General features: G+C 32.5%; 1 protein-coding gene across 1 annotated transcript in view; it reads right to left on the bottom strand.

Annotated features, from left to right (window-relative positions):
* LOC125059381 overlaps positions 1-19,297 on the bottom strand; it is a gene marked incomplete at its 5' end in the record, with an annotated part of 113,253 nt that overhangs the window by 24,859 nt on the left and 69,097 nt on the right. The window contains 2 exons of the mRNA XM_047663786.1: positions 7,002-7,192; positions 12,653-12,744. Coding sequence (XP_047519742.1) covers positions 7,002-7,192; positions 12,653-12,744 — 283 coding nt within the window. The remainder of the gene's footprint in view (positions 1-7,001; positions 7,193-12,652; positions 12,745-19,297) is intronic.

The following is a 19,297-nucleotide window of genomic DNA, read 5'->3' as shown; positions in this document are numbered from 1 at the left end:
TGTTATAGGAGGCAAACGGGCAGGAGGCTCACCTGATGTTAAGTGATACCACCGCCCATGGACGCTCGCACTGCCAGAAGGCTCGGCACGCTACCGGCCTTTTTAGAGTTGGGTACGCTCTTTTCTTGAGGTATCCATATATTATCTGGGTAAAATAATAACATGGATCAAATTGCCCCATTTTTAAAAGTGACTCGGAGGGGTTTAGTGGGAGGGTCTAAGACATGTCGGTTTCCTCTCGATGTTTTCCTTCACCGTTCGTGCAAATATTAAATGCGCACATAGAAAGAAAGTCCATTGGTGTACAGCTGGGGATCGAACCTACGACTTCAGGGATAAGAGTCGCACACTGAAGCCACTAGGCCAACACTGCTCTCGGCGTTGCTTATATTTATGAATAAAATAACTTTCGCTGTATTACTCTTAGATCTTATCACGGGTTCTCTTCTGGTGCTTTTAAGCGATAGGGCCACCCATTGCACTCAGTCTTTGTCTGTAAAACACTGTAATCATCTATCTCGCTTGTTTTGTTGAAAGTATAAAAATTGCGCACATGGAAGCAAATTATATTGGTGTACAGCTCATGTCATTTCACAAACACTGCTCAAATGTAAAACTAATTACAAATCCTTCCGATACTTGCATGTTAATAAACTTATTATAAATTAAAATTTGTTCTTCAGACAAGAAATGCATTATGTATGTATGCAGATAAGGATAGGGTGGGGTGAGTTATATAGTTTAGATAAGTTTCAAAACTGTTTTTTGCTTGTACTAAAATGTGAAAAAAAACCAAACTCGACTACCTTTTGCACAAATATTTATAATTATATGTTTACAGAAATTTAATAATTGATTAAAGTATAGGACAGTGAAAGAAATTTTAAACATTTATTCAAATAGAGTTTTTCTAAATGATTTAAGTAACAGTTGACTCTGAGTTGTAAGTTGGTTTTTGGGAAAATTTCTAGTTTTTTTAATAATATTATGATTTTCCTAATTTTTTTACCACAATTCCTTAAGTTTGATTTCAATTTCAAAGAACCTTATTATCGTTTATTGCTTTTTAATGTTGTTGAGTGTCTCTATACTTTAATTTGTTTTAGGTAATTAGTAGCTTACGAGAAATAACTAACATTAGTAGAAACTCCTAGAATATACAACTAAACGATTATTCCGTAGTCATAACAGTAGAATAACGCATTTGAAACGTCTAAAAATAAAATTTTTACTTTTCAAAAATTTACGATTTGAATGATCTCTGAATTGCGTTTAACACTTGTCGATTAAAATATTCTGAACGTATAAAATGCCTATGAAATTGTTACCAAGCAAAAATAATAAAAACTCTTAAATACCCTTGTTATAAACTTCCCCTAATAAAATTAAGCGTAGAACATAATTTCTGAGGTGTAAAAAGCTATGCTTTAATTAACTAAACCGAGAGTTTATTACCATCGGATTTTGTACCTTAAAATAACGTAGTTAGAATTAAAATTGTATGATTACAACGATTTTTTTAATAATTCTTTGTGTAAATGATTGCTTATTACTGAACCTTGAGGGCAAAATGTCAATTTTGCTTTATTTATGCGTAAAGTTTGCGGTTTTATTGTTTCAAAGTTAATTTATTTGGTGATGAGGTTGAAATAGTTGTTAAAGCCTGAGGATTATTTAGATAATTAATGGAATTTGTAAAAGCTTTTAGTTTATGTATGTATTACATAAATTACATTTATGTTATTTATTAATTTAATTTATTTTTGTATGCATTTAACGAATAAGTTCTACGACTAAGAACGAGTAACTACTGTTCCATTTTCAAAAAATATTTGACCATTACCATTCTACACAAGTACCATATCGTATGTACTATATCGTAAGTAACAAAGACTTTACCCAAAATATTTGGATATAAATACAGCCTATATTATGTTTATAATGTAAATGGACAACGTAATTTATTAGTAAAAATGTTAACTCGTGTCATTGAGACAGAATGAGCCTCTATAAGCCGCCATGGAGTGATCACTCATTGATTCGCAGATACATGTTCATACATATGTGAAGTTTAATAATAATAATAATAATAAAAACTTTATTCATGACAGATAGGTTGTGACATAATTCATATATCTCTAGTTCCCACAATAGGGAGTCCCTGTGTTGTGGGTAACTAGATAACAATTAGTCAGTGGTACATGGTACATGTTTAAAACAGTCTTTTAAAAGAGAAAAAGTATTCTAATCAAACACAAGTCTTTTAAGATATTAAGTATGTGTGTGTGTTTGTGCACATGACGTATGTGTTAGGTTTTGGCACTCAGTCAAGTCAAGATACGTAGTAAGGCCTTTAAAGATTTGAAATCCAATTCAGCTAGCGTAGTTTTAAGTGATTTGTGAGTTTTTATCTGGATCGTTTGACTATCTCAGAATCCATAGATTGGGAAATTTTATATATTCAATTATATTTAATATATAAAATTCTCGTGTCGCGGTGTTTGTGGTTAAACTCCTCCGAAACGGCTTGACCGATTCTCATGAAGTTTTGTGTGCATATTGGGTATAACTGAGAATCGGACAACATCTATTTTTCATCCCCCTAAATGTTAAAGGTCCACCCCTATTTTTTTTTTAAATTTTTTTATGATACAACATTAAAAAATACATACAACACCTTATTTTCACCCCTCTACGATCAACCCCTATTTTTTATTACAAATGATAAACGACGTTTGCCGGATCAGCTAGTATATATATATTTGGGATTAAAATATCGTTATTGGCCTGAAGGGCCTTGATAGCTCAAATCGGGCGTTCGTAGCCCGGCTGGAATGGGCTTTTTCCCGCAACTAGCGCTAAGGCGTGTCTTGCCAGACTTGGACCTCTGCTTGGGCCATCGCATAGTAATAAAACAAAGGCAGGACGGAAGCTGACTGAAGTGAGTGAAGTACGAAGTACAGATACGACTTGCCCAATGAAGGCAGTTTTTTACCCTAATATGAAATGACTTTGCCGGTGGCTTTTATTATCTGTCAATAATGATTAGGCTGTGATGTAAAGAGATATATAAGCCCGAATTCTAGAACGGATTTCAGAATCAGCTAATGATAATGAATACTCCGTTTCTCTCAAACTAACCCTAATGCAACATAATACCCTGCAAAGGTACCCGTATCAAACTAAGCTTAATTTAGTGTAAAGCTGTCGATCACTGAAAGCTTTAATTAGATGAAAGCTTCCAGTTTTCATAAAACATTTACATTAAAAGAAGTAAGGTCTAAAACTGGACCCTATTTCCTATTTTACCTTTATTTGTATAATTGCCACGAGAAAATTAATTCATTTATAGATTAAGTACGTCTGAATTCAGCGATGTACTTCGAACGCAAAACTTTTCCCGATGGCAAATTTTTCTATTTGACAATTTTTATCCACTGTTAAACTTTTGCTCACGATGTTTTCCTTTACCGTTCGAGAGAATGTTAAATGTACATAGAAATAAAGTCCATTAGTGTACAATCGGGGATCGAACCTACGACCTCAGGGCGACCTGAGAGCCGCACACTGAAGCTACTAGGCCAGCACTGCTCTACTATCACTTTCATTCTAATAACAATAATAAATAACAGTTTAAAAGCATTCACCGTATTAAATATAATTATACAAGACATCAAGGTAAAAATTTCTAAATTTAGGTGTCGAAGAAGTGGATAGCAGAATGCTTCGCTTACAGTGGGACCATTCCTATGAAATCACTGAGTATTACCATGTTTAAGTCGCTAAGAACCTTATCGGCTCCAGGAAACTTCCTAAGGCTCCCAATGGGCCGTAAGACATCTTAATTGAAAACTTGAATATTGCAGAGGAAAATGGAAAATTACTTTGAGTATTGCAGCTGGCAACGAAAATCGAAGCTGGTTTTGAATTTGAGTTATTTTTAATTATGAATTCTCGGTGTTGAATTTTGTGGCCGTAGAAAAATGTATTTAAAAAATGAAGAAGCAACTTTTTAGGTTAAATTTTAAGTGTTGAATTTCCTAATGCTTGCGATGCTATTAAAAACGTTTTAGGATATCATAGTAATATGTATATGTATAACATATTCTGAATTATATAGCGGGTAATCGTTATTGAAGAGACGTTCAACTTAACTTTAATTTAGCATTCTATTGTCTCCAACAGACTCTATTGCTACAAAGAAATAAAGAAAAATACATTTTTTCACCTAAAATATTTTAACGCAGACGGCTTTTTCACATATATAAAAGTATGTAACAAATAAAATAAAAAATCCTCATCGTCACTGTAGAATGATAACCGCGTATGTCAAAAAAAACATTTATTTTATATTCTTGACTCTTATGTCATTTAACTGGTGAACTAATGAAGTAAGGACTTATTTATGTAATTAATAAATAAGTTGTTTTTACCATTCAAAACAATGAACAAAAGCACATTATAATATTTAAACGAACATTGACGAAATGGAACATTTTTTCGTTTCCTGTAATGTTTCTCTGGACATATGAGGTTATCATTCTACAGCGGCGTTATATTTCTTCTAAAAACAAATAATTATTATAATATTATATTAATGTATGATAGTATGATAACCCTGTTTCAAGGGGAAGGCCTCCAAAAGGACTTGTTTTTCCTTGATTGGGCCTCCCGAAACCAGTTGTATCTCGGTATCTTTTTAATTTCGTCCTCCCATTTTGCGTAAGGACTCCCTGTAGCTGATTCCTTAGCCGGCAAATATTCTTAATTAATATTTGTTACACGTGTAAATGTATAATTGAATTAGTTTGTTCACTGAAGAAAATCACAACTTATTTAGAAGTCGGAAAACAGCCTTGTTGACAGCTCCCTAAAGAAATAACAATATTAATTTATTCATCGGTAGAATATTCAAGCTAATTATAAGTTAGGGAAATAATTACATCACCTAAAAAGCGGCCTTTTAAGCAGAGTTTTTATTTCAAAACACTATTAAAACTTTTTTATATAATTAATTAATCTAGTACGGTCTTTAATGTTATAACTCAAATCAAATTTTCGTCGCAGTTATAAAGAACATCTAGTTACTCAACAAAAATCCCACGTAATCTAGTTTTTAATCCGCCCAAAAATATTTATTTATCTATTTCTCAACGATTATTTTTAATTTTTATTTTATTTTATTATTACATCCATTTTTTTGCGACTGAGGCGCAAACTAGCTGCTGTGGTCTCTGGCAGAATGACCAGCACAGTGAAACAGTCTGCTCCTCAGCATAATGCTGAGCCAGGGCCAATTACAACCACAGCACATACGCATTACACACTTAAAACATACCTTGTTCTTTAAAGGAAAAAAAAAACACCGTTAATTCCTTTTAATATTTTTTGTTTATTGTTATTTTGTGTGTTTCTGTGTGTGTGTTTTGTTAGTAATTAATGTTATGTATATGTCTATGTCTTATAAATGCAGATAAGATGAAAAGGAGAGGACAGGCCGTAATTGCCTTTGTCAGAATAAGTTTATCCAAGCCAGCTTGTCCACGGCAACTTATCTCTACTGAAACTTGTCATGCCAGGAGATTTTATAGGGATCTCTTAATTCATAAATTCGTACTACGATGGGATGCAGTATATCGAAACCTGACTTTGGTAACAGTTGCCCATAACGTATAGATAAAAAATTCCTTCGCCGTTTTGACAATCTCATTTGATATGATCATTAAAGAGTTGGCAGGTTATAGCTGTCTATAATTACCAACCACCTAATTTAAATTAAATTTTCTTGAATATCAATAAGACGTTTGAGCAATTAATTAGAACATTAGTTTGCTATACAAAAGCAAACGGAATTCATAACTAGTAGGGGCAGCGACAGATTCGTACAGTATTAAAGTATTACCCTTGTGTCTTATGCAATAAAGGCGAAATCCGATTGAAGTTTAAATTAATAAAAGCTGGTCTATTCAAGAACACTCAGAGGTACTTTCCAAATTAAAAGGTTGAAATTTGTGTAAAGAGTAATATTTTACGTCGACGACCTTTTAGAAATGTTTGAAGATCGGTCTTTTGCTCGAATAAATTATTTTTATTACTCCAATTATTAGTTTGGTTATTTTTATCCCACTTATATTCTTTATAATTAAATTATTCTTTGGTAAACGCATTAGACATTGAATCTAAATGTATTACATATCAGCGGACTATTTTTGCGCCAAGAGACGTTATTTTTTGTTATTTGAGACAATTTAAGAAAAATAATATAATAACATTACGATCTAGCCTAACTCAAGACATATAAGTAATTTAAGTCTAACCTAATTTACTAAAAAAGGATTTTTAACATAAGGAAGTGTCCAATAACGCTACTTACAGTCTCTATTAAGGGGAAGACATTATGTTTCTTGTGTTCTATTTTTCCACTTTCCACTGTTTAGCACTTAATACTAACGAGCACTCACACTAATACACTAATTCGAATGGTTTTGTCCTTTTCATTGTTTCCACTAGGCTTTGGTGGCAAGAAGTTGAGTAGCCGCGAAATTCACGTGTTGTGGAGTATTTGTTTATGTGAGTGTAAAACAAAAAACTTGGCGATTAAAAAGAGTGGCGGAGAGTTTATTGCAAGTTCTTCTTTCCATTCTACGCCTTTGATTTGAGAACTGACAGTAAATGTAAAATTAGAAGCATTTAATATGTATTTATTTTTTGACGTTCATAAGTGGACATTGTGTTACCTATATGAATAAATGATTTTTTTATTTTGATTTTTGTGTTCCAGCAATCTTTTTGATTTATGCGGTGACGGGTACTGGATCTAGCTCTCACAACTATGATTACTATTACTTTATTAAAAAAGCTTCTAGTTGTCTTCCTAATTATTCCTAATAATACATTAACTATATTTATTTATACATTATAGATTAGTATATATATGTTGTATAACTAGATTCTATGTGTAATTCTCTATTTAAATATAAGTGGTCAAAAATGGCACTTACGATTCCATCTCCAATATTCCTGATCACGCACGGCAGGAGGGCAGTAGATCCCGTCTGGGAAGTGACTACAGTGTTGTTCTCAGTAGCGAAGTGCTTTTCCAAGGTGCTGGTGTAGAGATCTTCCAATGGAGGGAAGGAAACTGTTAGCTCATTGGATTCAACGCGCTCCGTTGATGGCTGATTGGTTGAACCTGAAAAGAAGTATCCGTAAGTTTAGTAATAGTTTACGTAAACGAATGGAAACGCCCCGTACGTTCGAATAGAATTCGAACATAGGAGTATGACAGGCCTTACAAGTTATGTTAAGTTAACATACAAGTTTTGTACCCGTATATTTTTTTTACATAGTTTTGTAGATCAGACTCCAAAAAAATACACTCCTATTAACATTTTCGGGTATTAGTAAAAATACCATGTTACGTCATAGATTATAGCGTCATAGATTATTACGTCATACATTAGAGCGACACCTATAATAATGGAAAACGATTGCACTGCCATCATACCTTGAATCGCGCTAAGAAGCTTATTCATCATAAGTATAATCATCATAAGTACAATATAATCTTTAATATTAAATTTATAATGTTAATTGTTTAATGTACTATAAACACATTTTTAAATGTTTGGTAAATAAAAATATTTATAGCGTTCAAAATAAACGTTTTTATATAACTCTAATTAATAACGGGCGTAATTAACCCTTCATAATTATCGTGAAATAGTATAGTCGGTTAAAGTTGTAATATATTAAGGAAAATATCAAATTTTAATTTTGTTTGCTTTGTGCTTGAAGGGTAAGTTAGGTCTATGACTTTAATTAAAGTTAATTATATTAAAATAATATTGTTCTAAAAGTTTTACTATAGACTTTGGATATTAATTTAGCTTTATAATTAAATTTCTTAAATGTACTTAAGAAATATATACAAAAACCTTTAATATATATATTTCGGTAGCTTAATGGTAAGGAATATTCAGAGTCCATACTAGACACTAGTATCAATACGTTTTTAAAATTTGGGAATCATAATTATAATTTTTTTTGCAAGACAAAAAAAAAACTGGTAAAAATAATGGTACCATTTTTTTATTTTATGAAATAGTACGGTTCCTGGGTCAAGGGCAGTCTTATGCTCACGTATTATTAGTACTCGCGTATAACAGAAGATAAATTAATTTAAAAAAAAGTAAATGTTACTAAAGAATTGAATTATACAAGTGATATGGAATCCTGATAAAAATGCGATGCAAAAGAAAGTGTCGCGACTTTTCTGGGGTTTTAATTCCGATGATTTAGGAAATCGGCGTGCTTATAAATAAAGAAACTTGTGAGAAAAATATACAGCCTTGCCTAGTACAAATATTTTGTTGTAATAGTGCGTATAGGTTTGATCGACTGACATGTGTCTGCGGTATTTGTGGTTACAATACAATATATCTGTTTCCATTCTAACCGAAATCGTGGTTATCACATTTAAAAGTGTTTTAAAACGATCGTTTAGCGTTGCCATACAAATCGTGCCATTGTACAACATACATTTTTAAATCTATTTTTTCAATACTCGAATTAAAATGACTAACATAGGAAAAGACTGACAAAAGGCGAACTCCATGTCCACAACATTTCTAATCCAAAATGCATTGACTCGCGTTGACAAGCGACATGATGCGTCATGGTCATGCGTCACAATGAAAAGTACGGTTTCGTCTTTTGTTCGTTGCATACTCTTACCCCATGTACTTTTATGGCATCTATTAATAGTTCAATTTAGGCAATCCAAACTAATATTAAATCTCCAAGAAACATAGTAAAATAAATGAGAGAAATTCAGTGAGGTAAGCCACGTTTTTAGTCAAGGCTACATTGGATGACCTATAATTGCTCCGTTTCAGGCAATAACAGCAGGATTATTAGGGCAAATGTGCTATTTCCATTGTTAGGAGTACCAACTCTCCTGGAGGTATTAAAATTCCACGCTTTATATAGTTAATAATTTTATTTTAGAAATGAATAATTTCCCGTTAAATCTTAAAATATATTAAGTTTATAAAGAAAATTGTTAAATGTTATAAAAACAAAATTGTATAATACGCTTCAACTCTTAAGAGAATTGAAACCCCCGAAAGGGGTTCAATTATATTAAAAGCGCTTTCAAGAATCTTTTTGAAAAGTAAGACAAAAACATGGACATTCATTCAATTTGAAATGAAACTCTCGGGTATGAGTTGGATATTTCGCAATAAAGTTATGATTTAATTTCTAAGATTGACCTGTTATGAGGGATAAAATGATTATGATTATAGTTGTTGAACGTTTTAAATCGCGAGAACAAAGTTTTTTTAAGAAGTACAATTTTGGACCATTGTATACTCTTCATTAAATTAAGTTTACATAATATGAGTGGGTTCATTTGATTCATCATAGTATCAGTTAGAAGGATTTACGGCATAATTTCGGAAATTTTCCAAAAATAATTATTAGATATAATGAAATAAATTTTATTTTTTATGTTTTCTGTCGACCCAATGTCGGTAACACAATGAACACTTATGAACGTCAATGAAGAAATACATATTAAAAGCCTCTTATTTTAATTTACCGGCAGTTCTCAAATCAAGAGCGTAGTACGGACGAGAAGAACTGGCAACAAACTCAAATAATGCATGCATTCAACATTAAATTCAATTCAATTAATATCTGTTAAAGAAGCTCTATTTCAATATTTAGTAATTGTCTAAATAATATTAAATAAAGTTTTGTTTAAGTAAATTTTGCTTTATCAAGTAATAGCTTCCGCAGTTTCGACTTCTTGAGATTTTTGGCAACATATTATATTTCAGACAGCTAACCTAAAACCATAATGGTAATCCTGAGTGTATTCTCTTCAAGAAGGTGTTAAAAAATTATATCTACTGTAGTAGAGATATTATAGACGAAATCGCCATACAAACAAAAGCTTAAATATGCAATAAAAGACAAATCTTGACCCGTTTCGCAAGTGGTTCATTAAGGCTTTTACGGTGCGCCTTTCTGTTGACAAATCCTCACAATAGAAGAAGTTTTCATAAGAGTCATCTTCAAAAGACTGGCGGATGTTATAAAAAAATCATATATCCAGTTGTGTGTTGTGTATGTATTCCGTTTTCTTTAGATAGAAAATAATAGCATTCTCAACGAGTTTGTCAGGCATCAGTTGTTATTGTAGCGTTTAATAAAACCGTTATATAACGGAGAGACATCTTGCGCTAAATTTATTCATATATACACTTTTAATTTTATGTATTAACTGTTCAACTGTTTCTGGGGAGAAATGGATGGAAGAAGCAAAGAACAGATCCAAATTTAATGTTCAGGAAGAGGCTTTTACCCAAAAGGGATACATACTGCGGAACACGAAGTAATGGAAACCACAATAACTAACGTAAACTTAGTGTATAATAACAAAACTAACACCCATTTTATTTGTTATTACACGCTTTATATTAGCTTCACCTGTATGTATGTATGTATGTATGTATGTAACCGACTCCTTCGGACTCGATTTTGACCCACTTTTAACGGACAGATTTAATTCAAACTTTGCGCACCTGTCAAAGATCGATGACAATGCAATAATCCGAAAAAAAAAATTAAACTCAAAAATAAAAAATAAATAATAGTTAAAAAAAATAGAACACACGCTTTTAAAGCACATCAAACTAAAAAGTGAAAAATAATTCCTAATTTAGGCTGAAAATGGTAATGAACAAAAAATACTGGTATTATTGTGAAAAAGCGTGGGGCGCTCTGTATCGAGCAACCCACGCTTTTTCACAATATCAAAGTTCTCAAATCCTGGGTGTAGAACGGAAAAGAAGAACTGGCAATAAACTCTCCGTCACTCTTTTTCATAGTCAAGTTTTTTGTTTTACACGATGTTTGTAAAGAGCTGCCACCATTACACCATGTTCCACATGATTTCTTAAGTCATTAATAGTTAATTAACAATAATAAAATATATTAAAAACAAAGATTTTTCCTCTATCAGCAGGAGGCATGGTGAAATAGGAGCACGCACTCACATTCTCGTAGGAACAACACGCAAATACATAGTCGAAATAACTAACATCACCACATACCTACACGAATTCAAGTACGACCATTCACCACAAGTACCAAGCGTTCACGAGTATGACGCATGGCCAGCCATCGGATGTAAGTAAATAAAACTAATTAATGCCAGGAAATACGACAGAGTATCTATATAATTATTTTAAGTGCCGTTAAGTCAGTTGTAAATTATAATATTTTCAGAAACAGTTCTCAATAAACACAATTATTAATTATTATTTAAATGTTCATCAAGTACTGTATGTACTTTAGCGGTATTTTATAACTTTAAATACTAATCAATATTTATTAATATTTTAATATAATCGTTCCTATATGATGAGCTGGTGCTTTCCTCTCTCAAGAATAAGTATCGCAATACAGCGAGGAAATGCTGCCAGCGTTAAAGATACAATGCCACAGCGAGCAAACTTTTAAAAATTTGTTTTATTTGTCTTTTTATTAATTATTTTTTTATTATTCCTATTACTATATAGGTTAAGAATATTGTAAACACTATATATTTGTGTATTGGAAATAAATATAACATTTTAATATTAGTTTATGTATACGTACAATAGTTGTATTTTAAGACAATTAATTTAAATAAAATATTCTATACTTATTTATCCTGTTTGGTTAAAATATAAGGGAAGCCACTTGATCGTTTATATCTACAATTCTAACATCTCGTACATAAGCAATGTAATCTCACAGCTGGGACCCAGCGATTGTTATTTTCTGCTACGCGCCCGGAATTCAAATCCTTTATAACCATAATTAGGTAGTGAGAAAGAAATATAACAAGATACAATCACATTTTAAAGTAATTTATCTTTTATGTATTGTTTAAGAGAAAAATATAGTTTTAAACACTTATTCACAAAATCTAAGTGTCTTTCTGTCAAACTGTGTTTACGCTAAAAAAATGGAAATGTGTTCTTTAATTAATAGGGTGCAATGTTCGTTTTTTATAAAAGGGTTATCATGTAAAGCTATGTGTTTTAAATAACATTATTTATATGAAAAATATTTATACAGCAAAAAAATACCTAATGGGTAACCGAGTAAACCGTTTTACACGATTATACATTATTTAAGATAATTTATTGATATTTTATAGGCCTCACAATCAACTCAAGGTGCCACGTGCATAACCACCATGCCATAGGGGTGGTTGAAAACTTCTATTTTTCAATCTTATTGCTGAATTAAGAATTAATTGCTAATAAAGAGAACTTTGACTTCTCGAGGAATTGGACTAAGTATATAGATATATATTTTCTTAACAGTGTTGGCCTAGTGGCTTTAGCGTGAGACACTCATACCTGTGGTCGTAGGTTTGATCCCCGGCGGTACATTAATGGACTTACATTTAACATTTGCTCAAACCGACATGTCTTAGACCCAAAAAGTCGACGGCGTGTGTCAGGCACTGGAGTCGGATCACCTACTTGCTTGTTAGATTTAAAAATACTGAAACAGATTCAGAAATCTGAGGCTAAGACCTAAAGAGGTTGTAGCGCCACCGATTTATTTTATTAATTAATTTATATACCTTCTCCAGCTCCTATTGCAGTGTGGACGAGGAACACAACGATGCAGAAGCATCGCTGCCCCTCCATCGGTATTGGATCACGGGCAAAGAGCCTGAAATAAAAGAGAATAAATTTTACTTTAAACCTCTTAGATAAAACAATCCGATCAAATCTGTCGTAAATATTATTTCTTAAATCTATATTTTAGTTTGTATAGAAAGTACTTGAATCAAATTAGCCTTCTTTGATCTCAATGATGAGTTCATCAACCACATTGTAAAGCAATTGCACCGTAAATATCTATCTTGAAGGATCGTTTCAATTTATTCACAATATTGAAAGCTGATCTGATAAACATTAGCCTATATATCTTAAGTACTTTTTACAAAATATTCACATTAAGATATTTTTATTTATGTGAGTGAAAAATGCCTAAAAACAAGAAGAGTGTTAGATTTGCAAAAACTGTGGCCAAATTGTTTGTCCAACATACATATTGTTTGTTAATAAACAATATACTAGGAGTAATAAAATACTGCTTTTTAACGATTTTATAAGTTACAAATCTTTACTTTTTTATGTCATATAAACGATAGATTACTTTAAAAAATCTCATGAGATGAATGAGGAATGCAGGAAACAAACATAGGACCACATATCTGACGGTATTGACCTAAATTGGCAAAAACATTGGAGTAAAAAGTAAAATATGTGATAAAAAGGCTCTCATAAAAAGCCTGTTTTCACACAACAAATTATATCAAAAGAAATTGTTCCGATTTTTTCCAGTACCTTTTGTGTCGATAATTCCATTGTATCCTTCAATTTCATCAAAGGCAAATTTTATATCCGTTATAATTTTAAAAAGGTTATTGAAAGAGTAATATTAGGCATTGATGATTAGTACAAAATATTCTTTTCCTATAATTTTATAGCTGATTTTATAGCACATTGCTTTGAAAAGAAGTATTGGCCTAGTGGGTTGGGCGTGCGAGATGCATCCCAGAGGTCGTAAGTTCGAACACGGCTATGCACTAATGGATTTTCTACATACGCATTCAACACACTACAATAAAAAAGTAGACGGCGTGTGTAAGGCACAGAAGGTGAAAAGATCATGAAACGGACACAAAATGCTGACGCCACGACTAAAGGTTGTAGCGCCACTGTTTCTTATAGTTTTATAGAGTCCGAATTACTTTTAACATATAGACTATAAGTCAAGTTTTAGGTTAATTAAATTTTTTTTTTGTTAATTTATGCATACTTTGTGACCAAATTTTAATTCGTTTCCACGAGCTAAAATCTCCTTAATTACATGCTTTTTAATTACTTCTGTAACGGTATATTAATGTTAACGGGATGACGCGAAATACATACCTAATTTACATTTCAGTCTCTCGCTGATCACCGTTACGGAAAAGCACGAAGATCAGCTCGAGGTATATATATTTCTTTAACAATATTATACCTGTTCCCTAACACGGAAGAGACTTTATTAGACATGGTTGTACTTAAATTTGCTGGAACTATATCCCAGATGCCGAATCACCTTTGTTTTCTGCTTTAGATCGTACCAGGATGCCCCATACGATGGACAGTCCAGCAGCATGTGCAGCGATGTTGTTATCGCAGTAGCATACTACCCTGGCACGATGTTTAAATCGGTGTAAATACCTAGGTAACACTATCATAGCTTTGTTGTTGAGTAAGCCCACAACGAAAGTCAGAATAAATCTGTAACCGAATATTTTCTCGCGTTAGGTTCATTTTCACGTGTGATAAGAGTTTTAGATTTGCCGCCAATTCACAAAAACATGAATGCAATATACTACATTAGGTTACCAAAGAGTTTTTAAATTTAAATAAAAAAAAGTTTTCATTAGCAATTTTGTCTAAACATTTTCAGTGTTACCCACGTATCGTGCAAAATGGCTGTAAAATATATAACAGTTATAGCAGTTTTATTTTAATATGTAGTATGAAGTTAATTATAATTTCTTGACAAGATCTCTTGGTCAGAGGATACAATTTAATTCCACTAATAGCATTTATGTATGTACAAATTCAAATTCAAATTCAAAAATCATTTATTCACGTAGGTAACACAATGTACACTTGTGATTCGTCATTAAATAAATAAATATTAATGCTTCTAATTTTACATTTACTGCCAGTTCTCAAATCAAGGGCGTAGAACGGAAGAGAAGAACTGGCAATAAACTCTCCGCCACCCTTTTTAATCGCCATGTATTTTTTTTTTTTACACAACGTTTGTAAGGAGCTGCAACCATTACACCATGTTCCACATGACATTTTAAGTAATTAATAATAATAACATAAATAAAAACAAAGACTTGTCCCCTATCAGCAGGAGGCATGGTGAAATAGGAGCACGCACTTACATTCTCGTGGGAACAACACGCAAACACATAGTAGAAATAATTAACATCACCGCATACACGAATTCAAGTACGACCAGTCACCACAAGTAGCACCCGTTCACGAGTATGACGCATGGCCAGCCATCGGCCCCCTCGCCATATTTTAGGGAGAGAGACAACCCGACGCATGGACGCCGCCACAAGCAATGACATTTAAGCGAGCATGACGATCCTTGAAATGTGGACTTGGCTACATAAGAAAATAATAATAATACTGAAATACTTTTAGTATGTTATGAAAAATAAGAGAATTTAAGTACCTTTAAGAATACCGATTCTTTCACATTGTTCCAGTTAGTTTCACGAAAGTTATTTAATAAGCAGTCACCAAAGTTTGAAGCGGATGCAATTGTTCACTTCTGTCGTGCACAAACCCTTTGAAACATCAACGTTTGTTCTCTTTGAGGAAATAAAAGGAAAACTGAAGTGAAAATGGTAACTTTTAATGAACTAAACAAAACTATTGCTAGAATGAAATATGCATGCACTAGGTATACAAAGCTTTATGAAAGTGTAGTTGTAGATAGGTGTGATCTCATAGCCATCAGCCACTATAATTTTATAGGAAAATTCGGCCAAGGAAGCTCACGATGGCAGAAGGCTTGTGACTGCGTTGTCGTTCCTCAATTGTGGAACGATGGACATCGGCGAAATTGATGGAATTAGATGAAACGTCACGAAGGTCTAGGAACTGTAAGCATCAGTACTAGAAATCGAAACCTATTGCTGAAAAATTTGGGATGATGTCAGGGATAGAGAACTGATTTGGATTCAATACTGATAACCTTCTGTAATCGTAGCATTATAATTATTAATATGTAATAATCACTCAATATTTCTGCTATCATACCGGTTTCATTTAAAAAAATCACTGAAGTAAAATTAACTTAAATTTAATGTTTGAGCGCTTTTTATGGCAGTTTTTACCGCACCATGACCATCACCACCTATGTGGAACCAGCTACCTACTGAAGTATTTCTGAACTAATTCGAGATGGATCCTTCCAGAAAAAAGCGTACCAATTCTTAAAAGGTTGGCAACGCACTCGCGAGCCCTCTGGCATTGAGTGTCCATGGGCGTCACGATATCACTTAACATCAGGTGAGGAATCTGCCCGTTTGCTCCCATGAAAAAACTGCAGTTAAGTTTTGAAATGGGCTAATATTAATATTAAATTCATAAATTTTTAACTGTCATCTTATTGTTTGTTGCAAATGTTATATGGGAGAAAATAAAGAAATTATTATTAATATTATTGGTATGTTTGAGGATTGTATCATGACATAGATGTTCATAACGTCTGAGACTTGTAGGCGGAATTGTGAGGTCGTCATTAAGTAATTAGCGGTTACTGAGAGGATGTTAGTTACATAAGATGCGCCTATCTGCTATTCGTGTGATCTATGGTTGAATATAACATATCTTTATTATATTTTAATTTTTTTGTGTACAATAGGTATATTTGGTTAAAAACTATTGCTTTATCTAGAATGAACTTTACGGTATACTGTACGTTGTCAAATAGAAGATTCCAGGAAATTTAAAGAATATTTTTAAATTTCCTCCCTATTAAAACACAAAGGAGTTTGAATAGATTTTTTTTAATATTTTGAATTATTTTGTGTATAATATGTTTAACAACTATTGTTTTATCTAGAATTGAACTTTATGTATATATACTATACACTGTCAAATAAAAGAGTTCACGATATTTTAGGAAGATTTTTCATTTCGATTAAAATATTGTGTTTGATTCATATTTTCAATGGCATTTGACAGATACTTGATTATACAATGGATTGTAATTAATCTAATAATTTCAAAGCGTTAGAAATACTAATTAAATTTGTTACAAAATGTACATCGATCTCTGAATTGCCGAAATTCCATTGGGTGTTGAGTTCCAGTGTAAAATTACTGACAATTTTGATTATAAATTTTGATTGCGCGGAATCAGAAATTGCGTGAAACAGGAAATTGTTTGAGAGCGCTTTGTTTTATTTACATCTCAAAATTGTTTGATCAACCAGATATCGTAATTAAGAATTAATTTGTATGGAATTTCGCATTGATAAAGGGTTAATCTGCTGTTTGATATAATTTAAAATTTATGCCGTCGACTGTTTATTGACCGCCGCTCATTATTTAATAACTTAATCTAAGTAATTAATTAAGTAAGAAACTAATAAATATTATTTAACTGATGTTATAACATCTTTGACGACACCAACATCGTCCAATTATAAAATGCAACAGGCTCAAATGGTTGGGACACATCTCGATGCACATGCATCGAATGGTGGACGATAGAACCACAAGGTCCTTACTGAACTCACAGCCTGGTGGCAAGAGAAAACCCGGTAGATCTAGGCTGCGTTGGTGGGATGAAGTTGTCAAGGACCTCGAAACATGGGGGTTCAAAGGTGGACGCAAGAAGCACTAAATAGATTGCGGTAGGAAAATATACTTGAGGAGGCTAAGGCCCTCAAGGAGCTGTATAGCATTTGATGATGATGAAATTACTGATTATATAGGTCATTTAGCAAGGAGGTGCTAGGCTCCGTTGCATCTTTTATCTATTTAATTATTTTAACTATAGTCTTGAGAATCCAAGAAGAAAGAAAGAAAAAACTTTTTATACATAATAAAAGAGGGATATTTAGGTAAAAAGAAAGCTAGGGTAGCTAGTCTCTTCCTTTGGACATATTAACGGTACACAATAATTTCTTACATTTTATAATTAAACTATTGTAGCACAAAAATAATATTTTCCGTTTCTATAATGTTACTCGAGTGTGCTGTGGTGCGGTCTGTATTTATTTCCAAAAAACTCTGCATATTGCTATTAAGTTCAGTTCTTTACTACTACTTATATACTAAAAGTATATAATAAAAACATATAAGACCTTATGTTCTTAAAAATGAATCAGTCTAATTCTACCGTTAACTTAATCACCCATCTGTCTTTTTCCATCACAGCATAAACACAATTTGAGAGATGGAGACGAAAGTACTTTAGTTAAATAAGTGCAATTAGAGTTATAATAGGTTAATGTTTGGTATTGTCACTTTGCAAAACAACGGACTAAAATTAATACCATCGTTAGAACTAATTCCGTAGGCAAAATATGGAATTTGGAAAACTCATATAGCAGCAAAATCTATTTCTTCTTTTAGAAAAAATACCTTAATAAATATAAAATTCAAACAATTAAAAGGTCTTCTTAGAAGCAAGTACAACAGACTTTAATGTATATTGACGTTGCCAATAATTTTTTCATCGGAACTTCGTATAAATCTCCCTACACTAATCGGTTTACCCAATGATGATGAAGACACTAAATAATAATGATGATGATACTAAATAATTAATGCATTGATGTATAATAATAAAAATAACTTATTATATCCATATGTAATTAGATTTAGGCCGTTTGTCTACCGCTGCCGTCACCGGGACTGAGAACGAGATGACGGCGCCGATTTACGCCCGAACCCAATAATCAATCCACAATCTCAGATTGAAAACAATTTGAGATCAGACCCTGACAGTCCATCGATCTCCTATCTGCATCCCAATAACCAAACCCTACGAAGACGACATTTTTGGCGACGGATAAAATGCTCTTTGTCCTTCCATTTTACCGAGTTTTCACTCATATTTGATAATCAATGTAAACTACATAAAGTAAATAAAACTGTACAAATAACATTAAAATATACATGTGCATGTTGAAAACATAACAAACAGTGTCTGTGGATAGACCTTTGTATGAAAATGACAGTTGACGAAAACTCGATTTCAACAGTTAATTATTTTAACAGATTTTAACTTACACCAGTTTTTTAATTATTTAAAAAACTGGTCAATCCACAGACACCGATACGACCTGCCATAGATAGCTTGTGTCGGCAGATGGCTATTACAATCCGTCGATTGGTTATTGACACACTTGTTACAACATAATCTGTAACATGTTAGGTCTCAGGAGAATCCCCAACTGCGTAAGGTGGGTTCATAAGCCAGTCCTTTTATGGTTTTATAGATTGTGGACGCGGAGCTGGTAGATATTAAGCATATTCACTTATTATAGATGAAGTCTGGCTGAATATTGGGTCTGGTATATATTAGTATTGTTTAGTAAGCAAAAAAGAAACAAAAAACTGCTATAGTAGGGCAAAACAATGTTAAAAAAACTGCGTGTTTTTTGTGATCAAAT

Source organism: Pieris napi, chromosome 19, assembly GCF_905475465.1.
Source record: "Pieris napi chromosome 19, ilPieNapi1.2, whole genome shotgun sequence".
Taxonomy (NCBI): Eukaryota; Metazoa; Arthropoda; class Insecta; order Lepidoptera; family Pieridae; genus Pieris; species Pieris napi.
This window is presented reverse-complemented; position numbering and strand designations above follow the sequence as displayed.